Genomic DNA, 20,934 nt, shown 5'->3' with positions numbered 1-20,934 from the left:
TTCAACGTCGCTAACTGCGGATCGCGCTCCCAGCGGAGCGCGCCGAATAACGGCACCAGCTGCCGCAGCCCCCGAACGTTATGGCGGGCCTGTTGGTTGCCTGGCAACCGGGCGGCACCTTCTCGCCGCCCCGCTCTGCCTCGCGTGGGCTCGCTGCGGCCCAATAGCGGCTGCGGCGTCCGGCCCGGTCTCCTGGAGACGGGGTCACGGCGGCGACCACCGGAGCGGTGTGCGGGGGAGAGAGGGCAGGCCTTTTTGGTGCTTTGCGGCATTTCCTTGCTAGGATACGAAAAATACAAGCCATTTTCCCGAGTCACTCCGTGTGTTCTGCTGGTTCTTCTCCTCCTTACTCTTTCTTTTCGGTGCGTGGCGCAGGGTTCCCCGTCGGGAAACATCCATATCCCCCCACAGCGGGGCGTGCTGCGATCCGCTGGGTTCAGTCGATGGCGGCGCGATGGCGGGCGGTTTCTTTCTTGCAGGTACGGCCGTTGTCGTCTCGCAGTCCTCCAGTAGCTGCCCGCCTTCCCGCTGCTGCCGGGCCTCAGCTCCCAAGCGTGAGTGCAAGCTGCCGCTGTGCCATATCCCCGTTAGGCACCCCGGCTGAAGGCCTGCCGTAGGAGACGGCTGCGCTCTTTCCTGTAGCCTCTCGCAGAGCTGCCTGTTGAGACCTTATCTGCAGGTATAGCCTGTCATGAGGTAGCAGTCAAGGCTTCCCTGCCCCATGACCGCGATGACTGGGTCCCAGCATGCGTTTGTCGTTGACCTTGCTCTGTCAGACAATTGGAAATATCACGCATCATATCAGTACATTCATATGATTTGTTGTGTGAGTGGGATTCTTAGGACTGTCATGAAGGTATCTTCCATCTGTGTAATGTTTTTATAATATGATGAGATTCAGGTGTCAGGTTTGAAAGGTTCTTAGGAAAAAAGGAATAAGAAGGGGCAGCGGTTACATGGGTGAGCAATGGATTGATATTCTCTGCTGTTCTGGCATCTTTGTGAAGTAGAGGAAGATGTTACTTTTTCTGGTCTTTTTTCAAGTTCTCCAGAAGAACATAAGGGATAGTTCAGTGATAGGAAAGTAGAGACCTACATCTGTTCCTGCCTCTCTGCCTTGTTTAGCAAACTGGTCATTGCATAATTGCCCATCTTTTTTCACAGTTAACTGGAAGAAAAAGACGTACCTTCTAATGTTATGCCAGCTATACCTAGCTCTTTGCTTACTGTGAGATAAAATCAAGTTAATTTACACTTGGTGTTTGTGGATGTAGGTGTGTGTGTTGCAGGAGTGTTTCACATAATGTTCTATCCAAAGACTTGAGAATTTTCTGGTCTCATTTGGATGTATAGTTTGTCATTTGAGCTTTGTGTCTCAAGAAAGTTAGTGAAATTGAGTTTGTGGCTTGTAATTAGGCATTTGGCAACAACACTGCTTAACCAGCCTTCCTCTCTATCCTTGTTGCTGCACTATCCACTGCAATATGCTGTTTATTTTCTGTGGTTGTCAGGTAACTACATTGAGAACTGGTCTTGTTGAAGAGAAAACAACAGTCTTTTACAAACAAAATGAAAGAAGTTGGTGTTAAGATGAGAACAAGCAACTCCAGATGGCTGTGAAATATTTCAATTGCTAGTTGGAAGAACTGGGCATTGATTGTGGAGTTGGTTGGGAGCTGGAAGAACTTACTGTAAGGTGCTTATTGAGTACTAGGTAGCAATATATTCTGGTTTTGGAACGTTTGTGACAGATGACAAAGGTTTAATTTGTTTCACTATGGAAATTAAACCATATAAAATTATTGAGACAAAAATAGTAGTTATAAACTAAACTAAATTTTTCTTGTGGAACTCTTTGACTCCCACAATTGGTCAATGCATTTACAAGGCTTTTGAAATCAATTGTTTCCATCCATGAAAAAAAATTGCTAATGCCAACTCCTATAACTGGTAAAGCTACGTGCATCTTACTATTGTTAGGAATGCTAATCCCCATTCTTTTTGTTCTTTTTGGGGTTCTTTTTGTTCATTTTTCTGGTTATGCTGATTAAATCAGTCATCTATCAGGATTAAATTACAGGGTAAAAAGTTGCAGAGGAAATCTGCCCGGTATGCCCTCACGCAGAAATGGCAATTTTACTTGATAAGGCTTTCAGTTTAGAATAATTTCCTGAATCCAGCATTTTTTATGTAGAACGTAAACATTTCAGTTTGGTAGCACGATTTTTATTTACAGGTAAAAGATTTAGAATCAGTAGTTACTGGCTCACCTGTTACTTGTGGAATGTGTGAATAGCTTTGCAAGTGGAAAATTGTCACCTATTCAACCTTTTGTTCACATTTCCCAAGTCTTTTTAGTACTTACATCCTTCCAGCAAGATCAAACATGATTTCTATTCTTAAGAATTGGGAGAGTAAATGTGATGCATCAATGCTTCTTTCATTTGATTTCTTCCCTTCTTTCCCTTCTTCCTTTAAAGGTTTATCTGTCTTAAGAAAATATCATGTTTCCAATCCCTTACCAGTAAAGCATCCTTAAGTATGGAGAACTTCATTCTTTATGAAGAGATAGGAAGAGGAAACAAGACCATCGTTTATAAAGGAAGAAGAAAGGGGACGATTAATTTTGTTGCCATTCTTTGCACTGATAAATGCAAAAGAGCTGAAATAACAAACTGGGTAAGTAGTACCTGCTAAGTTTGGGAAAAGATCAAACTTAAAATAAATTCTCATAGCAGAAAGAAAAATGCCAAATGCTTAAGTGTTTATTTCTCTCATCTAGCGGTGCTCTTGAATAAACTCATTTTTACAGCTTTACTGTTTCTATGATACGTCAAGGTAACTTTTATAAAAATAAGTGTTTGTGTAGTGGTTTACTTTATTTTTCTATCAGTTGTGAAAATCCAGTCACAGTAGTGCCTTCTGGTAAATAATAATTCTTCTTACTAAGAAGAAATTACTTTTTATGAAAGAATAGTATTGTAAATAGATGAGTTTTGCTTTGTAAAAGCTTGGCAAAGTTTTAAACGTTTGCTTTCTGGATAAAAAATGATAACTGATACAGTTAAGCTTTTCAAATATTTTATTTTTCCAGTTGATAAATTTAGTTTAATATTCCCTCTCATTGTTTTAGTGATCGTTTATTTGGTGATTCATAAATCTTCTCCACTCAAACCTTTTTTCCCTTCAAAGCATATTGCTCTTAGAAAGTCCATAGGGGTACCATATGGCTCTGGCGGGATTCAGAGACTTCTGTAGACATGAGGCTATGCAGGTGCGGTAGAAATACAGACTTTCAGAGACTCACAGTGATTGCTTTGGCCTGATAAGATTGAGGGGGAAAAACTCTTTATTTCCCCTTATTATACTTACCATATTTTCTCACAGTTGTGTTCTCCATGAAAAAGAAAGTAGATGTCCAAGTTTGACTCCAAATTCTCATTTACAGTCTGTTAGTAGCGATGCAGACAAGTTAAACAGTGTTCATAAATCTATATTATCTCTGTTTGATTGGCTGAGAAACTGTCATATGTTTGAAAAAGGTTCAGTAGGTCAAGGTCTGTGAGGAAAGTTATCTGTTCTCAACTGACATGTAAAATTAATCTGAGTTGGAGATGAATTTTTAACTACTGAGTGTACTGGACTAGGCACAGGAATGAATAGGTGATCCAGCATAAAGCTGTGTTGTCCCCAGTCCTCCTCCAATCCATATACAGAAGATATTTTTCTCCATTAATAATGTGACAAACTTTGTTCTAGGTTTGTCTGACTCATGAAATCAGACACAAGAATATAGTGACATTTCATGAATGGTACGAAACAAGCAACCATCTTTGGCTCGTAATGGAGTTATGCACAGGTAAAAAGTTCAGATGGATAAAAAATAAATATACATGTATATTACGGATATTTGTAAGGCTTTTTTTTAATAATAAACGTTTCTCATAAAAAATACGTATTTCAATCTTTGAGGAAAAGTTAAATCAGGTTATGTATATGTGACTGTGCTTAAAAATGTTAGAAATCCACCAAACTCATATTTCTCTTCTATTTCACGGTGTATATGAAATACTAATTTTGGTGTCATAATGCTAGCTTCTAATAGCTAGGGGAACTTAACAACGAATTGTGAGTAATTGGAATCTAGTTATCTAAAATTTGTGTAAGGAAATAATGATGTTAAGACATTAATTTGGATGCACTGGTAGCCCAAAGCTGTATTTAGTAATTAATGGTGTTTTGGTAGGTTAGCATCAGATTTTTAAAGAACTCTTTTAATGCTTTCTTCAATTGTGACTGTATGTCTTAAGCAGAAGATAATAAGTATGCTTTCCTCCATGTAGAAAGAAAGGCAATTGTGGAAATGAAGCATGTTAATATTTTAATATGTGGAGTTTGTTAAATAGTAAGAGCCAATATTACAAACTGCTACCTAGAATTATGGGTGAAGCTACAAGACCTGAAAAATAGTCAGGTCATTCTTTCAGTTATTACAGTTAAAGTTAGTTGGCTGATGTCAAGGCCGTGTCCTATTTGCCTAGTTTAACAAATTGGCATGTATGTAATTTATTTGGCGGACATTCTATTGTTAAGAATAACAATTATTGTGTATTGTATCTTGCAGTATTGCGGTGTGGGGATAAAGTTCTTAAAGATTGGAGAGAGGACTGGCAAAGAAATTTATCCTAACTAAAAAGATATTAATTTCAAGTAACAGCTAGCAGTCTGGGGTTGTATTCAATCCCCAGGTCTGACCTAAGCTAACAATGGATGTCCAATTGCTACACACTATAGTGTGAACTGTGGCAGTTAGCAAGCAATTTATGGAGCCCATCCCTGCCGGGCATGGGTATTTGGCCTAGTTAGCCTGTAAATGTTTGGCTGGAGTTCATCTCTCCCAAGGGTGGACGCCTGGCTTTCTTAATGCTTATATGACTTTTTCCTCACTTCTCTTTTCTTTGAAACAGTGTATGAGTGGGTCTCCGCATTCACTTGGGAGGGCAGGAGAGGCGGGGGGGGGGGGGGGGGGGGGGGGGTAAAAAAACTCCCTGAATGTTCTCTCACTGTGGTCATAGTTAATAAAGCTTCTGCCTGACCTGCCTCAAATTGTACTTGTGTCATTGTGCGCTTAGAATTGCTGTTTTCCTACAGCAGTTAGCTTCAAGACATTCTTAGCAGCAAATGTAAAGAGAATGAGAGTTGAATTTCATACTAATTTTGTAGAGCCTTGAAAACTGGTTTTGATACTTGCTTCGCAGTGGCAATGTAGCATACTTTTGTGTTGCTGATTTCATTATAAGTTTTTCCTGGTATATGTATATAGATGCATAAAGTACATTATGAAAGTGTTAAAATGTTGGAAAATTCTTAACTAAGTCATATATTCTGAGGCTGGTTCTAAAGGTATGACTGATTTTTATAAACAGTGTAAAAAGACTTAGAGCAACTTTAAGATTCAGCATCACTGAGTAATTTGGAGAGTAGTGTGGTGAAAAACCTTAGCATCTCAGTATTCTCTGAAATGAATTAGTAAGCAAAGGAGGAAAAAAGAAGCTCAGGAAAATATTATGTGGTTTGCAATAAAATATTTCTTATCTTTCTCCATGAGCTCCAGGACTCTGGAATTTTACTATTTTTATTGTCTGTGAATTCGGTGGGAAATTCTGTCTCATTAATTCTACTGCTTGTTCACAGATACTGACAGCCTAATCTTGGTACTTCTTAGTCTTGTGCAGAAGGCATCTGAATAAACCCACTGGGTTATTATTGCATTTTGACCGTATGAGTTTCATGTTTTCCTTTCTTCTTCCTTTGTAAAATAAATCAGTGTGAAAGTGTTCTTTAAAGTCATGCACTCAGTGTAATTGTAGTGATTCTTCCATGATCTTGGAAGTAGATTTTTCTTATCTATACATTTTGATATTTTTAATGTGTATTGGTAATGATTTTTTACTTGAAAGTTTTGGAAGACTTTCATCATGTCATTGTGCATATAAAGCAAATGCCATGCAAGTAATTCCTTTTCTGACCATGTGTACATGTATTTCAGGTGGTTCTCTAGAATCAGTTATTGCTCAAGATGAACATCTACCTGAAGACGTAGTGCGAGAATTTGGTGCAGATTTAATTACTGGTTTACACCACATTCATAACCTTGGGATTATCTTTTGTGAGCTGACACCTGGAAAGGTAACAAGAAGAATTATTTATGGTGGATATCACATACTGCTTTGTATGTAATCAGCATCTTATTCACATTGTACTGGTTTTGAGAGAATTACCTAATATTGGAAGCCAGTTGCATAACAGTAATTCTATTATTGGTCTTGATTTGTAAGAGGTCAGGCTGCCCTTCTGTCTGAGTTTTCTGTAGGACTTCACAGAATCACAGAATCACAGAATTATAGGGGTTGGAAGGGACCTCTAGAGATCATCGAGTCCAACCCCCCTGCCAAAGCAGGCTCCCTACACCACGTCGCACAGGTAGGCGTCCAGGCGTGTCTTGAATATCTCCAGAGAAGGAGACTCCACCACCTCCCTGGGCAGCCTGTTCCAGTGCTCCGTCACCCTCACCGTAAAGAAGTTCTTGCGCACATTCGTGCGGAACTTCCTATGCTGGAGTTTCAGCCCGTTGCCCCTAGTCCTGTCCCCACGCACTACTGAAAAGAGACCAGCCTCACCACTATAGCTCCCACACCCCAGGTATTTATAAACCTGGATCAAGTCCCCTCTCAGCCTTCTTTTCTCAAGGCTAAACAGACCCAGTTCCCTAAGTCTCTCCTCGTAGGGGAGATGGTCCAGGCCCTTCACCATCTTTGTGGCCCTCCGCTGGACTCTTTCCAAGAGATCCCTGTCTTTTTTGTACTGGGGAGCCCAGAACTGGACACAGTATTCCAGATGAGGCCTCACCAGGGCAGAGAAGAGGGGGAGGATCACCTCCCTTGACCTGCTGGCTACGCTCTTTTTAATGCACCCCAGAATGCCATTGGCCTTTTTGGCTACAAGGGCACACTGCTGGCTCATGGCCAACCTGTCGTCCACCAGGACGCCCAGGTCCCTCTCAGCAGAGCTCCTTTCCAGCAGGTCTTCCCCCAACCTGTACTGGTGTATGCAATTATTTCTACCGAGATGCAAGACTCTACACTTGCTTATGTTAAACCTCATCCGGTTTCTTACTGCCCAGCTCTCCAGCCTGTCCAGGTCTCTCTGAATGGCCGCACAGCCTTCAGGCGTGTCAGCCAATCCTCCCAGCTTCGTGTCATCAGCAAACTTGCTGAGGGTGGCCACTATCCCCTCATCAAGGTCGTTGATGAAGATGTTGAACAAGACTGGACCCAGCACAGACCCCTGGGGGACACCACTAGTCACAGGCCTCCAGCCAGACACCGCACCGCCAACGACAACCCTCTGCACTCTGCCAGTCAGCCAATTCTCGATCCACTTCACCGTCCACTCATCTATCCCATACTTCCTCAGCTTTGTTATAAGGATGTCATGGGGGACCGTATCAAAAGCCTTACTGAAATCAAGGTAGACTACATCTACCGCTCTCCCCCCGTCCACCCAGCTAGTGACATCTTCATAAAAGGCCACCAGGTTGGTCGAGCACGACCTCCCCTTGGTGAACCCATGCTGAGTACTCCTGATAACCTCCTTTTCTCCCAGTTGTCTGGAGATGGCATCCAGCACAAGCTGTTCCATCACCTTCCCTGGGACAGAGGTGAGGCTGACTGGCCTATAATTACCCGGGTCATCCTTCTTGCCCTTTTTGAAGACTGGGGTGACATTGGCCATCCTCCAGTCTTCAGGCACCTCCCCAGTTCTCCAAGACCTTTGAAAAATTACAGAGAGCGGCTTGCACAGTCATGATTGGTTTCTGTCATTTGTGGGTAAAAGAGAGGTAAATAGAAGCGGATATGTAAATAAAACATAATGGAAATGCCTCTGTATTTTTCTGAAGAAGAATGTGTTAAAAAAAAAAAAAATGTAAAAACTGTAAAGTACTTTTTTGAACACAGAATACAGAGTGCAAAATTCTCCTCCTGCTCCCCTCTCCCCATATCCGAGTGATTTTTTCCAGACAATTTTTGTGGGATTATAAAGGTTTTAATTAGGAAAACAATCACTGACTCTGCAGAAAAATTATCATTATCAAAATTGTTTTTTATCCAGCATAAAATTAAAAACAAAATCATATTTATTTATTTTTTTGCCTCAAATGAACCAATGTTCCATTTACAGTCCTTTCACTTTTCAACACATTTTTACTTTAACTCTTATTTTTGCTTTTCTACATTAACATTGTCCATCACCATTCATTTCAGCTTAATAATGTCTGAACAAAAGTGTGAATGGAACCATTAATGGTTGTGTTGTCACTTTATGTGCTGTTTTTGGTGATTGGTTTTGACTTAAACTTCTCAGTGCTTTTAGATATTACAGTGATCGTCTCTATTTACTTAAATGATTAAAGTATTGTGATTTAATACAGTTTGTATTGGAAATTAGTGTAGACACCAGTGTTAATAGCTGGTATGCTGGATTATGTTTATTCCTCTAGATTCTGCTGGAAGGGCCTGGCACTTTGAAGTTCAATAACTTCTGCTTGGCTAAAGCAGATGGAGAAAACTTGGAAGAATTTTTCACTTTAGTCGGATCTGAAGATACAGGAGATGTTGTTGAAAGTGCTCCACAAAGACACCTGAAAAACAGACTTCAAGGTATGATATTTTTACTAGCTAAAATTAACAGAATGAAAGCGGGAGAAGTCGACGCTCTACACAGTTTTTGAGGGAAGACTGAAAGAAGGTAGCTGTTCAAAATTCTGATGTGGCTTACTACATTCCTACAGAAACAGAATAATTCTGTTATGTGAACATTTGTAAATATTAGTGTGTTGGCCTGTGAGTGTGAGATGCAAGTTTTCTTTAGCAGATTTTATTTATTCAGCATATGGGGATTTTTTTTTTCCCAAGTAGGCTCAGAACAAAAATTTTGCTGTTGAGGAAGATTGTTAAGAGGGACTGTGACACACAGAGGGAACAACACCAGCAAGTGAGGAGAAAGAAGAGAAACTGTTTAGAAGTATATAGTCGTAATTCTTAAGACAGTTTAAGCACTGGAAAAATGTACTTCTGTCATACAATGTTTGATAGATTAACAGTTGCTTACCTTTCTGTCTTGTTCTAAATAGACTTCATGATATTTTTGGATTGAAGCTTATATGTAAGCAATTGTAAAATAACATAGTATGTAAGATTTCCCCATAACTGGATTATTTTAAATTGCTTTTTGCAATTGACATCTCGTACCGTCCAATATACAAACTGCCTTTCTATCCTGAGCAAATATCATGTATGAAGGCAATCTGGAACGGCTCAAAGTACTTAGCGAATTGGAAATGCTAATTCTTCATTTGGGTTTGCTAAGGAGGCTTAATCAAATTCACTTTTTAATGAAAACTAATGTGGATTTAAAAAAAAAAATAAAAATCTGTGAACTACTTTTGGTCCTTGATGCATTTCACATATGACCGATTTAGTATAAGTAGTAGAATTATAAAAATAAGAAAATCACTAAAGCTTCAGAAATGCTGATTTCCTAATTGTCAAAATTATAATTTTAGTACTTAGCATATATGAAAAAAGTATGTGCTGCAGATGGTCTCTCAAGGGTCTAGGACTAATTTCCATTAAGTTTATGTTAAATGTAAGCACAGTTCAGTAAGCGCTATACCCAACTCCTGCTACTTTGATTGGAGATTTTGTATCCATTTAACAATAGTTTAAAGAATGGCTTTTGTGTTTTTTGACATAGGATTTTCACCTTACTTTTTTGCTGCAAATGGTCCAAGTAATTTCCAGTATGATGATTGTTTCAGTACCATTTACATAATTTTTTTTCTTTTTGAAGTATGAGAAAGCTGTTACTGTGCTTTAATTTCTGCAGAAAAATCCATGCAAATCCAATGGGCTACAACCGCTGCGCTACATTTTCATTAAATAAAAAAGCTGTAGAATTTTGGTTTTACTTTTCAGAATCTTTCAATATTTTGTGCCTTGGTGCATCTCGGAGACCTCTGTTTCCCAAATAATGAGACATCATAGCAGTTGCTATTATCTGGAACACTGGAAATCTTGGCAATGTGTTATGGGAACAAAAAGAGCTTTATCAATGCTGTCTCCTGCAGATAGCAGCTACTGCAGTTATGAAGGCCAAGAACAGGATTTGTTTTGTGTTTTTTTCCAGAAATAAATGCAAATGTAGTCTCTTTCCTGTTACCTTTCAAATCAGCTTTTATGTATATATGTTTAATAACCTGTTTTCACTTAAAATAACTAAAATGGGTAGCAAAATCCAAAATAAGCTCCTTAAAGGATTGTGGAATTTACATTTTTGCTGAGATTTTGTAACTTTTATGGGGATTTTGGAGAAACTAGTTAGTATTTAGAATAGGTATAACTAGATCAATGATCTAATTTATGGACCTTATTTATTCTAACAGTTTTTTCTTTCATTAATCATGTTAGCAAAGTATAAGCATAAAGTTGTATGGGAACTGTTGAATCGCAGCCTGAACCTCTAATTGACCACCCGAGGCAAGGAAAAAAGTCAGCCATGGGAGTGCAGGTGAAGGCAATTCAGCTTTGTGACCAGAAGGGTTGGAGCCTGGCTGCAACTCTCCTAATCTTTGTTTAAGGGCTGACCCCCACTGGGGAAGGATCTCTTTCTGGGGAATCACTCCTCTTGGAGTTTTCTTGCTAGCCTACAACACCAGTGAGCATATTTTCAAATTACAGTTGGTATCTCATGTTTCGTACCTGTAAGTGAAGATTCTTTCTACGCTTCAGTGAGTTAGAGGTGGAGTTTTAGGTGTTCTACAGGATAAATGTTCAATTGAGTGTATTTGTATGGTATTTTGTAGGCTCTCCATTATACACAGCTCCAGAAGTAATAAAGGGAGAAGACTTCTCCAAGTCCAGTGATCTGTGGTCCTTAGGATGTTTACTTTACGAAATGTTCTCAGGTTGTAAGTTTGTGTATTTCTTTAATATCCATGATAATGAAACCTACTTTGTGATCCCGATTTAAGTTCTTTTTTACTTTTTAGGGAAGTTGAGACAGATAAATTTAAGAGAGGTTTTAAAAATTTCTTGGAGCTGCATTAAGTATGCTTAAGAAAAACAGCTTATAAAGCGATCAACTGAAGTAATACTATAAAATTGTGCTTCTGACTAAGTTCCAAATGTAGTGATATTAACCAACCTGTATTCCGAAGATACCAGGACTTAAAATTGTAGCAGTACTTGTGCTTGGACAATGTTCCATTTTTAATCTCTTCAGTATTAAACCCTGGATCCATAATTTGACTTTTGAGGGAGACAACTTTTAACTAGTCTAAAGCTAGTCATTGGCTTTCCTGCAGATAAAGTTAGCGTTGCCTGTAGCTGGAAGGAAATTTTCAATGCAAAATAATTACTGTGCAGTATTCTGAAGTCTCAGACAATACACAGATCCGTTGGATCAGTGTACTCTGCTTTGACCTTCTTTGGCTGCTGTCTCATTATTGTTTCATACAGAGCATTCATGATGGCCTACCTCAAGTTTTCTTTAGAACATATTCTGTCCTTGGTATCTTCGGCTATTCATGGTAGAAGAATTTAATCCAAGGATTTATTTTTAAATGAACCTTTAAAATAGAATTCAGATCAAAGATGTTTGTTGCTTTGAATGTTTCCTTAGGAAAATGAGCTTATTATATACAATTGCATCGACAATCGTATTTGCATTTTGAAATTTGAGTAACCTGAGAAATGAACTTCCATTTGTTTCTAGGAAGACCGCCATTCTTCTCAGAGAACTTTTCAGAATTAATTGAAAAGATTTTATATGAAGATCCACTGCCACCTAGGCCAAAGGGTAATGTTCTGTTCTTGTTAAATGTGACAAAATGAATCAATAGTAACAGTTTGCTTTGCGGAGTTTATTCTGAATCTGATTGCAGGAATTGCTTAGCTGTCCCAAGTGTATGTTACCATTGCCCTTCCTTTGCTATGAACATCTTTCGTTAATGATAAATGTTTACATTTCACTTGATAAAACAGGTACATCATTTAGTGTAAAGGATTAAACATAAATTCTGGGATGGGACTTTGGAAATTTGTTATTCAAGGCATCAGTGGTATTCATGGAGGCGCTTCATTAGTTTCTAATTTCAGTTCAAAGTAGTACAGCAGAAAGGTAACCTGTTGAGTTAAAACTGTTACTTGTTTCATTTGTAAGGGAAATTTTATTTTGAAGCAAATTGATTGATTGTATTTCATGATTTTGAGCTCTCAGAAGTAGTATTTCTTAGCTAAGAATTCTGGAAACCTCTGTGTAACAGGATGCAATAACAGTCTTCCTAAAATTACTACAGCTAGGCTAAATTTCAATTAGCACAATTTTCAACTCTACTCTGTTTTAATCTAATAGTTATATGATGATGGTAAGGCTCATATTTTTTATATGAACTATAAAAATATATGAATTTGTGAATATATAAAAATACAATAATAAATGTATAAATTAAAAAAAAAATTAGCTTGACCAAGTTTTGTTGTTTCATCATCTTTTTGAAGATCAATTTAATAGAAATACTTCATATTTAGTGTTTTTGATGTGTTCTTTGTTTTTTTCCAGGTCAAATTGGTGTTAAATAAAAATTCTTTACTGTCATCTTCAGATAATGATTTGATTTACTTTGTCATAGTTGACAGTTGATTCTGTTGTCCAGTTCTTATTTTTTTAAGTCCTTCTATTTTCAGGTTCTGCTTTTCAGAAACCTTCCGCAGAGTTTGTTAGCTTACTTTATGGATTGCTTCAAAAGGATCCCCAGAAGAGGTAAACTGGTTGTTTCCATCTCCTTTTTTGTATCTGGGAGAAAATAATAACTATGATACTACCTGGTGACAATGAAAAAAATAATTTTCTCCTTCATAAAAGAAGAGATCTTGCGTTTTTCTCTCGCAAAACTTTATTTAACCAAAACATTAATTCTGTATGGTTTTCTGTTTTTGTGTGTGGTGTTAAATAGGTGACTGTTTAACAGGTATGATAGCTTTTAAACGTGGATGGCTTTGGTTTTCCAGAGCAATGGAAATATTTGTTTTATAAGACTTTAATTTATAGATATTACAGTGTTGTTTTTTTTTATAATGTAATTGTTTATAGAGTAATGTAAATATTGGGACTGGCTGAACTGTTTCCTTAATCTCATCTCTCTGTGTTGTATGAATGATCCATTTCAATTTTAGACAAAGCATTTTGTCTATTGTATAACTTATTTGTTGACCACATACCAGCTAAGAACAGTAATAGTTGCTTCGTAGTATCACTGGATTCAGAACCTAGCCTGATATGCTTTTGTAGCTGTACTTTGCCACTGCTTTTTCAGTTTGTCTATTGCTTTTCAAAAGGCTCAATTGGACAGACATATTGAAACATCCATTCTGGAAAGACTCCCTTAGCCATCCTGACAGTGATTCTTCAGACAGCCAGGGCTCAAGGTACTTAATGTTCTAGCAGATGTCTTCTACTATACATGGGAACAAAGAAATAAATAGTACAGTTTTAAAATATTTTCCTGTAAATTTTTTAGTCTTTGAATTTTGCTTAGGATTTTAATTTCGTTAAATAATTGATGAGTTAAGCTTTACACTATCCAGTGAGCAGTTTGGGGTGCTTAGGAACTACAGTATCCTATCAGTGTGAGAGAGTGTTTGCTTTCTGTAGACTAATTTCTTCTTGCTATGGAATGCTATTTTTTTTGTTTATATAACAGTGATGAACAGTAATTTGACTTACAATACTGTTCTTCAGAAGCTTTATTAGAACCTTTATAAAGGAGTTGATTTCATCTTTGTTTTTATGCATTAATATCAAGTCATCAAAAAACCTATCTAGCACATCATCATAGGCTTTTTTAGCCTTGTGAATGTAGTTGACCCATATTCTTTGTTTATAGCATGCAGCATTAATCTAATGCTTTTATATTTAAATGTGAAATATTCTGCATTCCTATATACGCAGAAACACCCAGCCCTTTTGTGAAAATTGTCTTTATACATTATACAATTGGCTTCTTCAAAATGTCTGTTAATCTTACTGACTTAATTTGTCAGTTTCCATATAGAGGTTTGTTTTTTTGTTTTTGATAAACAATCAGTTGTTCTAAATATTTGAATGATATTTCAGGTTCCATTCAGGGAACAAGTATAGAAATAACTTTATTTTAGAGTGCCGCATGCTTCTGTATTTTATCTATTTTTACATTCTCTATTACGTTGTTGCAATCCCTATTTCTGGTATCAGTGCTGCAGGATTTTTTGCTACTAATGTTTGTTCTAGTTTAAGATGCTGCTCTTTGTCTTTTAATTTTATTACTACTTTTATCACCAGGGCAAATAATCGAGATTTCAAGTTTATATCACAAAATTAGAATCTATTCAAAATATTGATGAGAGTTAGATCCACCTTTACTATATTGCTGAGCAATTCTCAGAGAATCAGAATAATTACTCACAATATATTGGACTTCTTGACTTTACTTCTGTGGGTCTTCTAATGATTCTGAAATATTCACTAAGGCAGTAATTGGCACACGTGAAGAATCAAGGACATGGTCTTGACAAGCAAAATAAGATCTGTACTTCTTTCAAAATATGAGGTCCACAGGAAAGGTTTATATGAACCAATTCCATGAGAATGGTACAGGAAAATACAGAAGCGAAGGCAAAAAAACTTGCTATTAACAGGTTAATAAAACAAAACCAACCAACCAAAATTATTGATCTTAATGCATGGTACAGGCTTTGGTATTGAAAGTATGTTGGTTGTGAATTTTTTCTCTGAAGACTGAGCAGTCTCTGAAACTTCCAAAATTACTCTGATATTCCTGGGTATAAATTTATTCCTAATTTCTTCACTGACAGTTGTACTAAGGGAGCTAGAGAGTTCTTTAATATTCTCCAAGTTACTTGCTCAAAAACAAATTTTCATCATTGCCATTACCAATATAAAAAGTCCTTGTAGTTCATATTAAAACAGGAGGATGATCTATGAGAATGACAGCTAAATTGTATGTTAATGGTTGCAATAAGTAATGGGTATGATCCATCTGATTTCTTTTAAATCTTTTTAATTAATATGTCTTATTAAACAGCAATGAAGACTTCGAGTCATGGAATACCAAGGGGCCAGAAGATGCTTGTAAAAACCTATCATCCTCAAGAGCAGATAACAAGTTACCAAGCAATTCTTTCAAAATAGGTAATATTCATTATGTTACTTTGAATTATGTTGTTGGTCTCACCAGCATGCTTGTTCCCTCTGTTTTGTTTATTTGAACGGTTAAATGCAAGTTTCTGTTCTTTTTTCAGTAGAAAATCCGACTGAATTGCGCCCCAAAAATGCAGCTGGTGAATCAAATGAATCCATATTTCTTCTGAGGTATGAAAATCAAAAGAACAGTCAGAAAACCCTTGAAACCGCCCTTCCCCACTCTCATCCCCCCTCCACCCCCCCATCCAATCTCTTAAGATGCTTTTTATTGTTTTATTTGTAATATTTTGTAAGTATTTACTTTTGAATTTTCTAACAGTTAAGACACACTTGAAATGCAGTTAAAACAACTTGTGCAGTTAAAGCAATGTTTTTTTGGCTTTCTGGAAGTGATTTTGATAGGCGTCTTGATTTCTTAACTGTTTGCCTAAACATAAGACTCTGCTGAGAACTTCTTTCTTTTGATATATGAGAATTTGCTTTGAATGTGGTTTTGCTAGCTATAAAAGAAATGTACGGCTTGAAATGCACTAATAAATTCTGCCTGCCACTTTTCATCACAAGCTATTGGTATTACTAAGTGCTGTACTAGATGCTGCTTGAATGATTTAATTTCTTAAAGCTAAAATTCTAAAGTACAGATATGGAAGGGAATTCCTGGCCTGTCATTTGGCACCAAAATTTACCTGACGACCAAGGTTAATCAGCTTTTCACAGCAGTAACTTCCGTGTGTGCAAAGGGAATAGATCTCACTCATTTCAGCTACTTCAATACAGTATTTTCTTGTCTTGTTTTAAACTGAGTCACAAGCTGAGAACTTGAAGTGATTTTTTTTTATTTTTTATTTTTTTCTCTTTTTTTCTTCAAGCATATGTAGATGCCAATTAGGTTTGGAAAAAATATATTTACATCTCTTATATGCATATATATAGATATCTGTATATATGTACACGCTATACATATATATGCATACAAACATCTCTTGATACATGTAGGAACCTTGAATTTGTCTTTCATCCAGGCTAGAAATCATGCTTTTTGAGTTTAGGAAATTTAATTTCTTCAACTTACAAGCAGATCCAAATTAGCACACTTAATATAGTTAGATGTAGCTAGTAGGGAATATTTAGGCAACGCTTTATTTCTAACTTTTAAAATTAAGTTACAGTTGAAAATGCAGAAAAGATACAATTTTTTAATCTAAATAAGGATGAGAATGAGAACTTTTGACCATTTGATTGCTGACTTTAATGAGCATCTTTAGTTCTGACTAATATTTGTATTTTTTAGTTGCTTTTCTTATTAAATTGCAACTAGGTGTCGATATTACTTTTTGGAAGTCAAGAAAGCACTTTTATTTTATGTTGCTGATAGAATCAGTGTTTCTTGGCCTGCTAGTTTTAATGGTTCTCAAGTTAAACACTTTGATATGAATTAAGGTACACTATCAAAGAGATTAGTTTACTATCAGCTGCATTAAAATTGCTAATATATGGTGTTCTTGTCTTACTTTTCTTTGTTTTCTAATTGTGAAACAGTTAAAAAAAAAAAAACAAAGCAAAAAGAAAAGTAATCCCACTTCACATTCATTTATGAAAATGAGGCTGCTTTTTATTCCCATTATCTTACGAAGATTTGGTAGTCGGAAGAGAGTAATACAATTAACTACTAATTTTGTCAAGTTGTCATTTTGTTTGTTACAAGGAAACGAGCTAGTCATGTTTTAGCATCCATTCCAGAGGCCTGACTGGACAAGAAAACAATCAAACTACATTTATTTAACAATCAAACAAACCCAGAAAGTTTCTTATTTCTAACTGATGGATGAATTCTAACTTTGTCAAGATGCGCTTGAAGACACAAAGATTGTGTTTTGTTATTGTGGACAATGTAACTTTTTTGTCTGCTAGCCTTCAAAGTTTACTGTGAGGCTTGAAAATGAAAACAAATAAAAACCCTAAACCAACAAACAAAACCCCACAACAGTGGCCTGCAGTGAGACTTAATCTGTATTCTGTTTATTTTGAAGTTCTCGTCCTACTCCTAGAACCAGCACTGCAGTAGAAGTAACTGATGTTATTATTGCCCCAATCCAAAATTCTCCACAAAAGGATTCAAGCATGACAAGGGTGAGTAGAAAAATTAAGAGGCAGTGATATAATCACAATCAAAACTTTAGCCTGGAGTCTACAACAAAGGCAGCTTTCTTTCTCATTCTATAATTATAACACAAGAGTGGTTCCTCCAGTAGTTTTTTCTTCAGTGTGTAAAAATATTTAAAATATTTTAAAAAAAAAAGTAAATCTTTACAAAGCTTCCAGTGCCGGAGTCAAATAAAATGTTTAGTTTCCCTTCAATTCAGTGCATAAAAGAGTGAGATTATCTTTTTTTATCCTTCTACATTTTAAACTTCAGTTGCAAGTGGGATTTTTGATTGTTTGTTTGTTTTAGAGTTTTGTCTTTCTTCCACCATTTTGTTTTTTCCACCAAATTATGTTTTTCATAATTTTTAGTTGCAAAGTCCAGACCTACCAATAACTACACAATTAAAAAACAATTTAGAATATATTGTTTGCACGACCAAACTCTGTGGCATAATATTTAAGTGAAGTATTACAGGAATAAGTGTAAACTTTCTTCTTTTGTGCAAAACAGTGTTTCAGAAAATTTTGTTCTTGTTCTAGGCTGAAAATGTGTACTCAAGTCAGCAGGATATGGAGTCAGCATTGAAGGAGCTCATTTACACTGAATCTGATCTTATCGTAATGCCAATCATTGACAATCCAAAGGTAGAGCAAAATAAAACATAAGAGTCAGGAACTTGTGGGTGAGGCTAGTTTTGCAGATAAATCTTTAATCAGGGTGAAACTCATTTCCTGTATTTTATAATTCAAATTTTAAAGCAGTTCCACCCAGTCATCTGGCAAGCTCTCATGCAAGTTTTTGGCTGTCTTTTATAGGCCTATTGTATTGCTAATTTGGAGAATAGAGTTATTTTGGGGTTGTAAAATGATGTTAAATAATGTCTTACAAAGACAGAATCTATTAAATGCTGTGTTCATTGGTTTTGTAGATTTGTTTTCTGATAATTTGCTTTAATGTCTATTACTTAAATGAGAACAAAGCTGAGTGTATTTATGGTATAAAGAAAACAAAGCTGTCCATGAAGCCTATATAGTTCAGGTGTTAAACTTTTGCAGAACAACTTATGTAATTCTCTAAGTTTTAGACATAATATTTCTAAAAAGTATGAACTTGCTTTTCTGGAAAAGGAGGTCTGAAGTTGTAAGAAACATAGCATGGCTTGGCTTGGACGGGACCTTACAGATCATCTAATTCCAACCCCCCTGCTATGGGCAGAGTTGCCAGCCACTAGATTGTGCTGCCGAGGAATCCATCCAGCCTGGGCTTGAACACCTCCAGGGATGGGGCATCCACAACTTCTCTGGGCAGCCTGTGCCAGTGCCTCACCACACTCAGAAAAACTTCTTCCTAACATCTAGCCTAAACTTTCCTTTCTTCAGTTTAAATCCGTTCTCCCTTGTCTTACCACTTGCTATGTATGTAAAAAGTCAGTCCCCCTTCTGCCTGTAAGCTCCTTTCAAGTACTGAAAAATGCCCCAGGAATAAGTACAGCCAATAGAGCACTATTTTTGTGTCTTTGTTTTTATGTTGATGGCTGAAAAACTTATAGAAATGCATTAAAACTAGTTGTGATGTTGTTTATTTCTCCAGATAATGAAGCAAGCACCAGTTAGATTTGACTCAAAAGCTTTACATATACCAGCATATTCAGGTATGGATCTGCTGACACCGGAACATTTGTTCTGTATATAGTGGTGTAACTGTCACAAGATTGATAGCCTCCCTTTGTAAATCAGCTGAGGTGAGGGGAGAGTTCATAACTTTTTCCTGAAGTTGAAGTTGCAAAAGTTATGTTCTTAACCAGACCAAAAATGAGTAGAATTTTCAAGTGCTGACAGCTATATACATATATAGCTTTCTTGTGCCCTCCTACAAGCCGTGCTTAAAAGCTTTAAAAAATAAGACAGACAACACTCTTTTAGCATGGAAAAACAGCAGGTTTTTATTTATTTATTTATTTGGTAAAATTCTGAGGTACTCAATCAGATTAAGATTTGACAAAAGAAGCAAAAGAAAACAGGATGTTGAAATGTGTAGCGTTGATGAGCTATGATACTTGAGAGCTTTGGCAGACCTACATATAATTGTGAACTGTTCCCAATGGGCAGTGTTGATTTGTGGATACGTTTTTGTTCTGTTTTGTCTATTATTTCTGGTAAGTATTTCCTCTGGTCTATTTACGGCAGTATTGTTAGGCTTTACAGTGCTTGAAGACGGATGTTAGACAAGCAGGTACTCCTAGAATTCAGATAGCACCTCTACCTAGACAGAGTGCCTTGTTTATTTTTTTTTTCTAACAAATTGACTCTCTATACTTTAAAGTAATTTGATAGTTGGAAAAGAATAGAATGTCCCCTAATCAAGGTTGCAGTAACAGATAACATTCTGAATCTGGCTCATGTCCTAGACAAAAATGGCCATGTTTAAATACCTGAGCAAGTGCTATTTCATTTAGTTTTGCATTTAATCATCTATACTATCAGTCTGGCATTCTGATGTATTCGGCTGTTATTGTCTGTATTTATTTAATAAGGGACAGGTTTTTGTTTTTGTGGTTGTAACTCTTCTACAGTTGTAGCTTTTTTTTGCTGCTGCTTTTCAACACTTTTACTTTATTGTTAAAAAAAAAAAAGTAAAAGAGAAATAGCAGAAATTCATACTGCCTTTCAACTTTGCTAACCTGAACTGTTCATTACAGACACAAGTTATGTGCCTTATCTGCATATAAAATAGATAGAAAGGATATCCTTAGATACTCTATATTGGACATGCCAGGATGGCAGATGAGTTATTAGTAAGTAACTAACCAAAACTGAGGAAATGTGTGATTACTAATGTGAACTGAATTGAGGAATGTGAACTGTCTATATTAATGTTAGTAAGTATTGTAGGTTCATTGCAATTGCTTCTGAGAGAATTTTGATGACATTCATTAGTTTTTTACCTCAACTTTGCTGTAAAGAAACAGCGTGAAATAGTGAAGTTCTGATTAGATTAAAATTTTCTTACTTATTCATGCTGATGTTACTTTCTAGTGTATTAAAACAACATAAAAGATCTTTAACGACTTGTTTGCTTCTTGTGTTAGCTGAGAAGTTGTCATCTCTGAAAGATGTGGACTGGAACGACTTCTTGCAACAAGCATGTGCATTGCTCGATTCCACTGAGAAGAATCCAGGAACAGCACGTTCTAAACTGAATTTACTGTCTTACTTCTGTACTGTGGCTGTCCACAAGGAAGTTGCAAGCAGGCTAATTAACTCTCAGCTGGTAAATAATAAAGCTTTGAAGGAATCAATATGTCTTATGCAGCATTGGCATAGTAGCATTGGCATAGTAGTTAATATAAGCAAACTGCATTTAGTTATATTAAAAAACAAAACAAAAATCCATAAAGAAACAGCTACTGGAGTAAAGAAAAATGAAAGTTAAGGATAAAAAAAGAAAGTATTGAATTCCATGTCTGT

The 20,934-nt window shown here is 36.6% G+C and overlaps 1 protein-coding gene across 5 annotated transcripts in view; it reads left to right on the top strand.

Annotated features, from left to right (window-relative positions):
* The first annotated feature begins 235 nt into the window (after nucleotides 1–235).
* ULK4 (unc-51 like kinase 4) overlaps nucleotides 236–20,934 on the top strand; it is a 202,287-nt gene continuing 181,588 nt past the window's right edge. For 2 of the 5 annotated variants that reach the window (XR_011902735.1, XM_072327359.1), the window contains exons 1-15: nucleotides 409–479; nucleotides 2,481–2,679; nucleotides 3,760–3,859; nucleotides 6,050–6,189; nucleotides 8,561–8,720; nucleotides 10,925–11,026; nucleotides 11,836–11,919; nucleotides 12,807–12,882; nucleotides 13,458–13,547; nucleotides 15,203–15,309; nucleotides 15,420–15,489; nucleotides 17,352–17,451; nucleotides 18,007–18,111; nucleotides 19,058–19,118; nucleotides 20,556–20,737. Coding sequence is in view for 4 of the 5 variants with exons in the window: in XM_072327359.1 (XP_072183460.1) it covers nucleotides 2,542–2,679; nucleotides 3,760–3,859; nucleotides 6,050–6,189; nucleotides 8,561–8,720; nucleotides 10,925–11,026; nucleotides 11,836–11,919; nucleotides 12,807–12,882; nucleotides 13,458–13,547; nucleotides 15,203–15,309; nucleotides 15,420–15,489; nucleotides 17,352–17,451; nucleotides 18,007–18,111; nucleotides 19,058–19,118; nucleotides 20,556–20,737 (1,515 nt within the window). In the remaining variant the exon portion in view is untranslated. The other 3 variants (XM_072327360.1, XM_072327362.1, XM_072327361.1) reach the window with 3 other exon arrangements.

This window comes from Excalfactoria chinensis, chromosome 2 (genome assembly GCF_039878825.1).
Source record: "Excalfactoria chinensis isolate bCotChi1 chromosome 2, bCotChi1.hap2, whole genome shotgun sequence".
NCBI classification, from domain to species: domain Eukaryota; kingdom Metazoa; phylum Chordata; class Aves; order Galliformes; family Phasianidae; genus Excalfactoria; species Excalfactoria chinensis.
The sequence above is the reverse complement of the archived record's forward strand: the minus strand, read 5'-3'. Positions and strand labels throughout refer to the sequence as shown.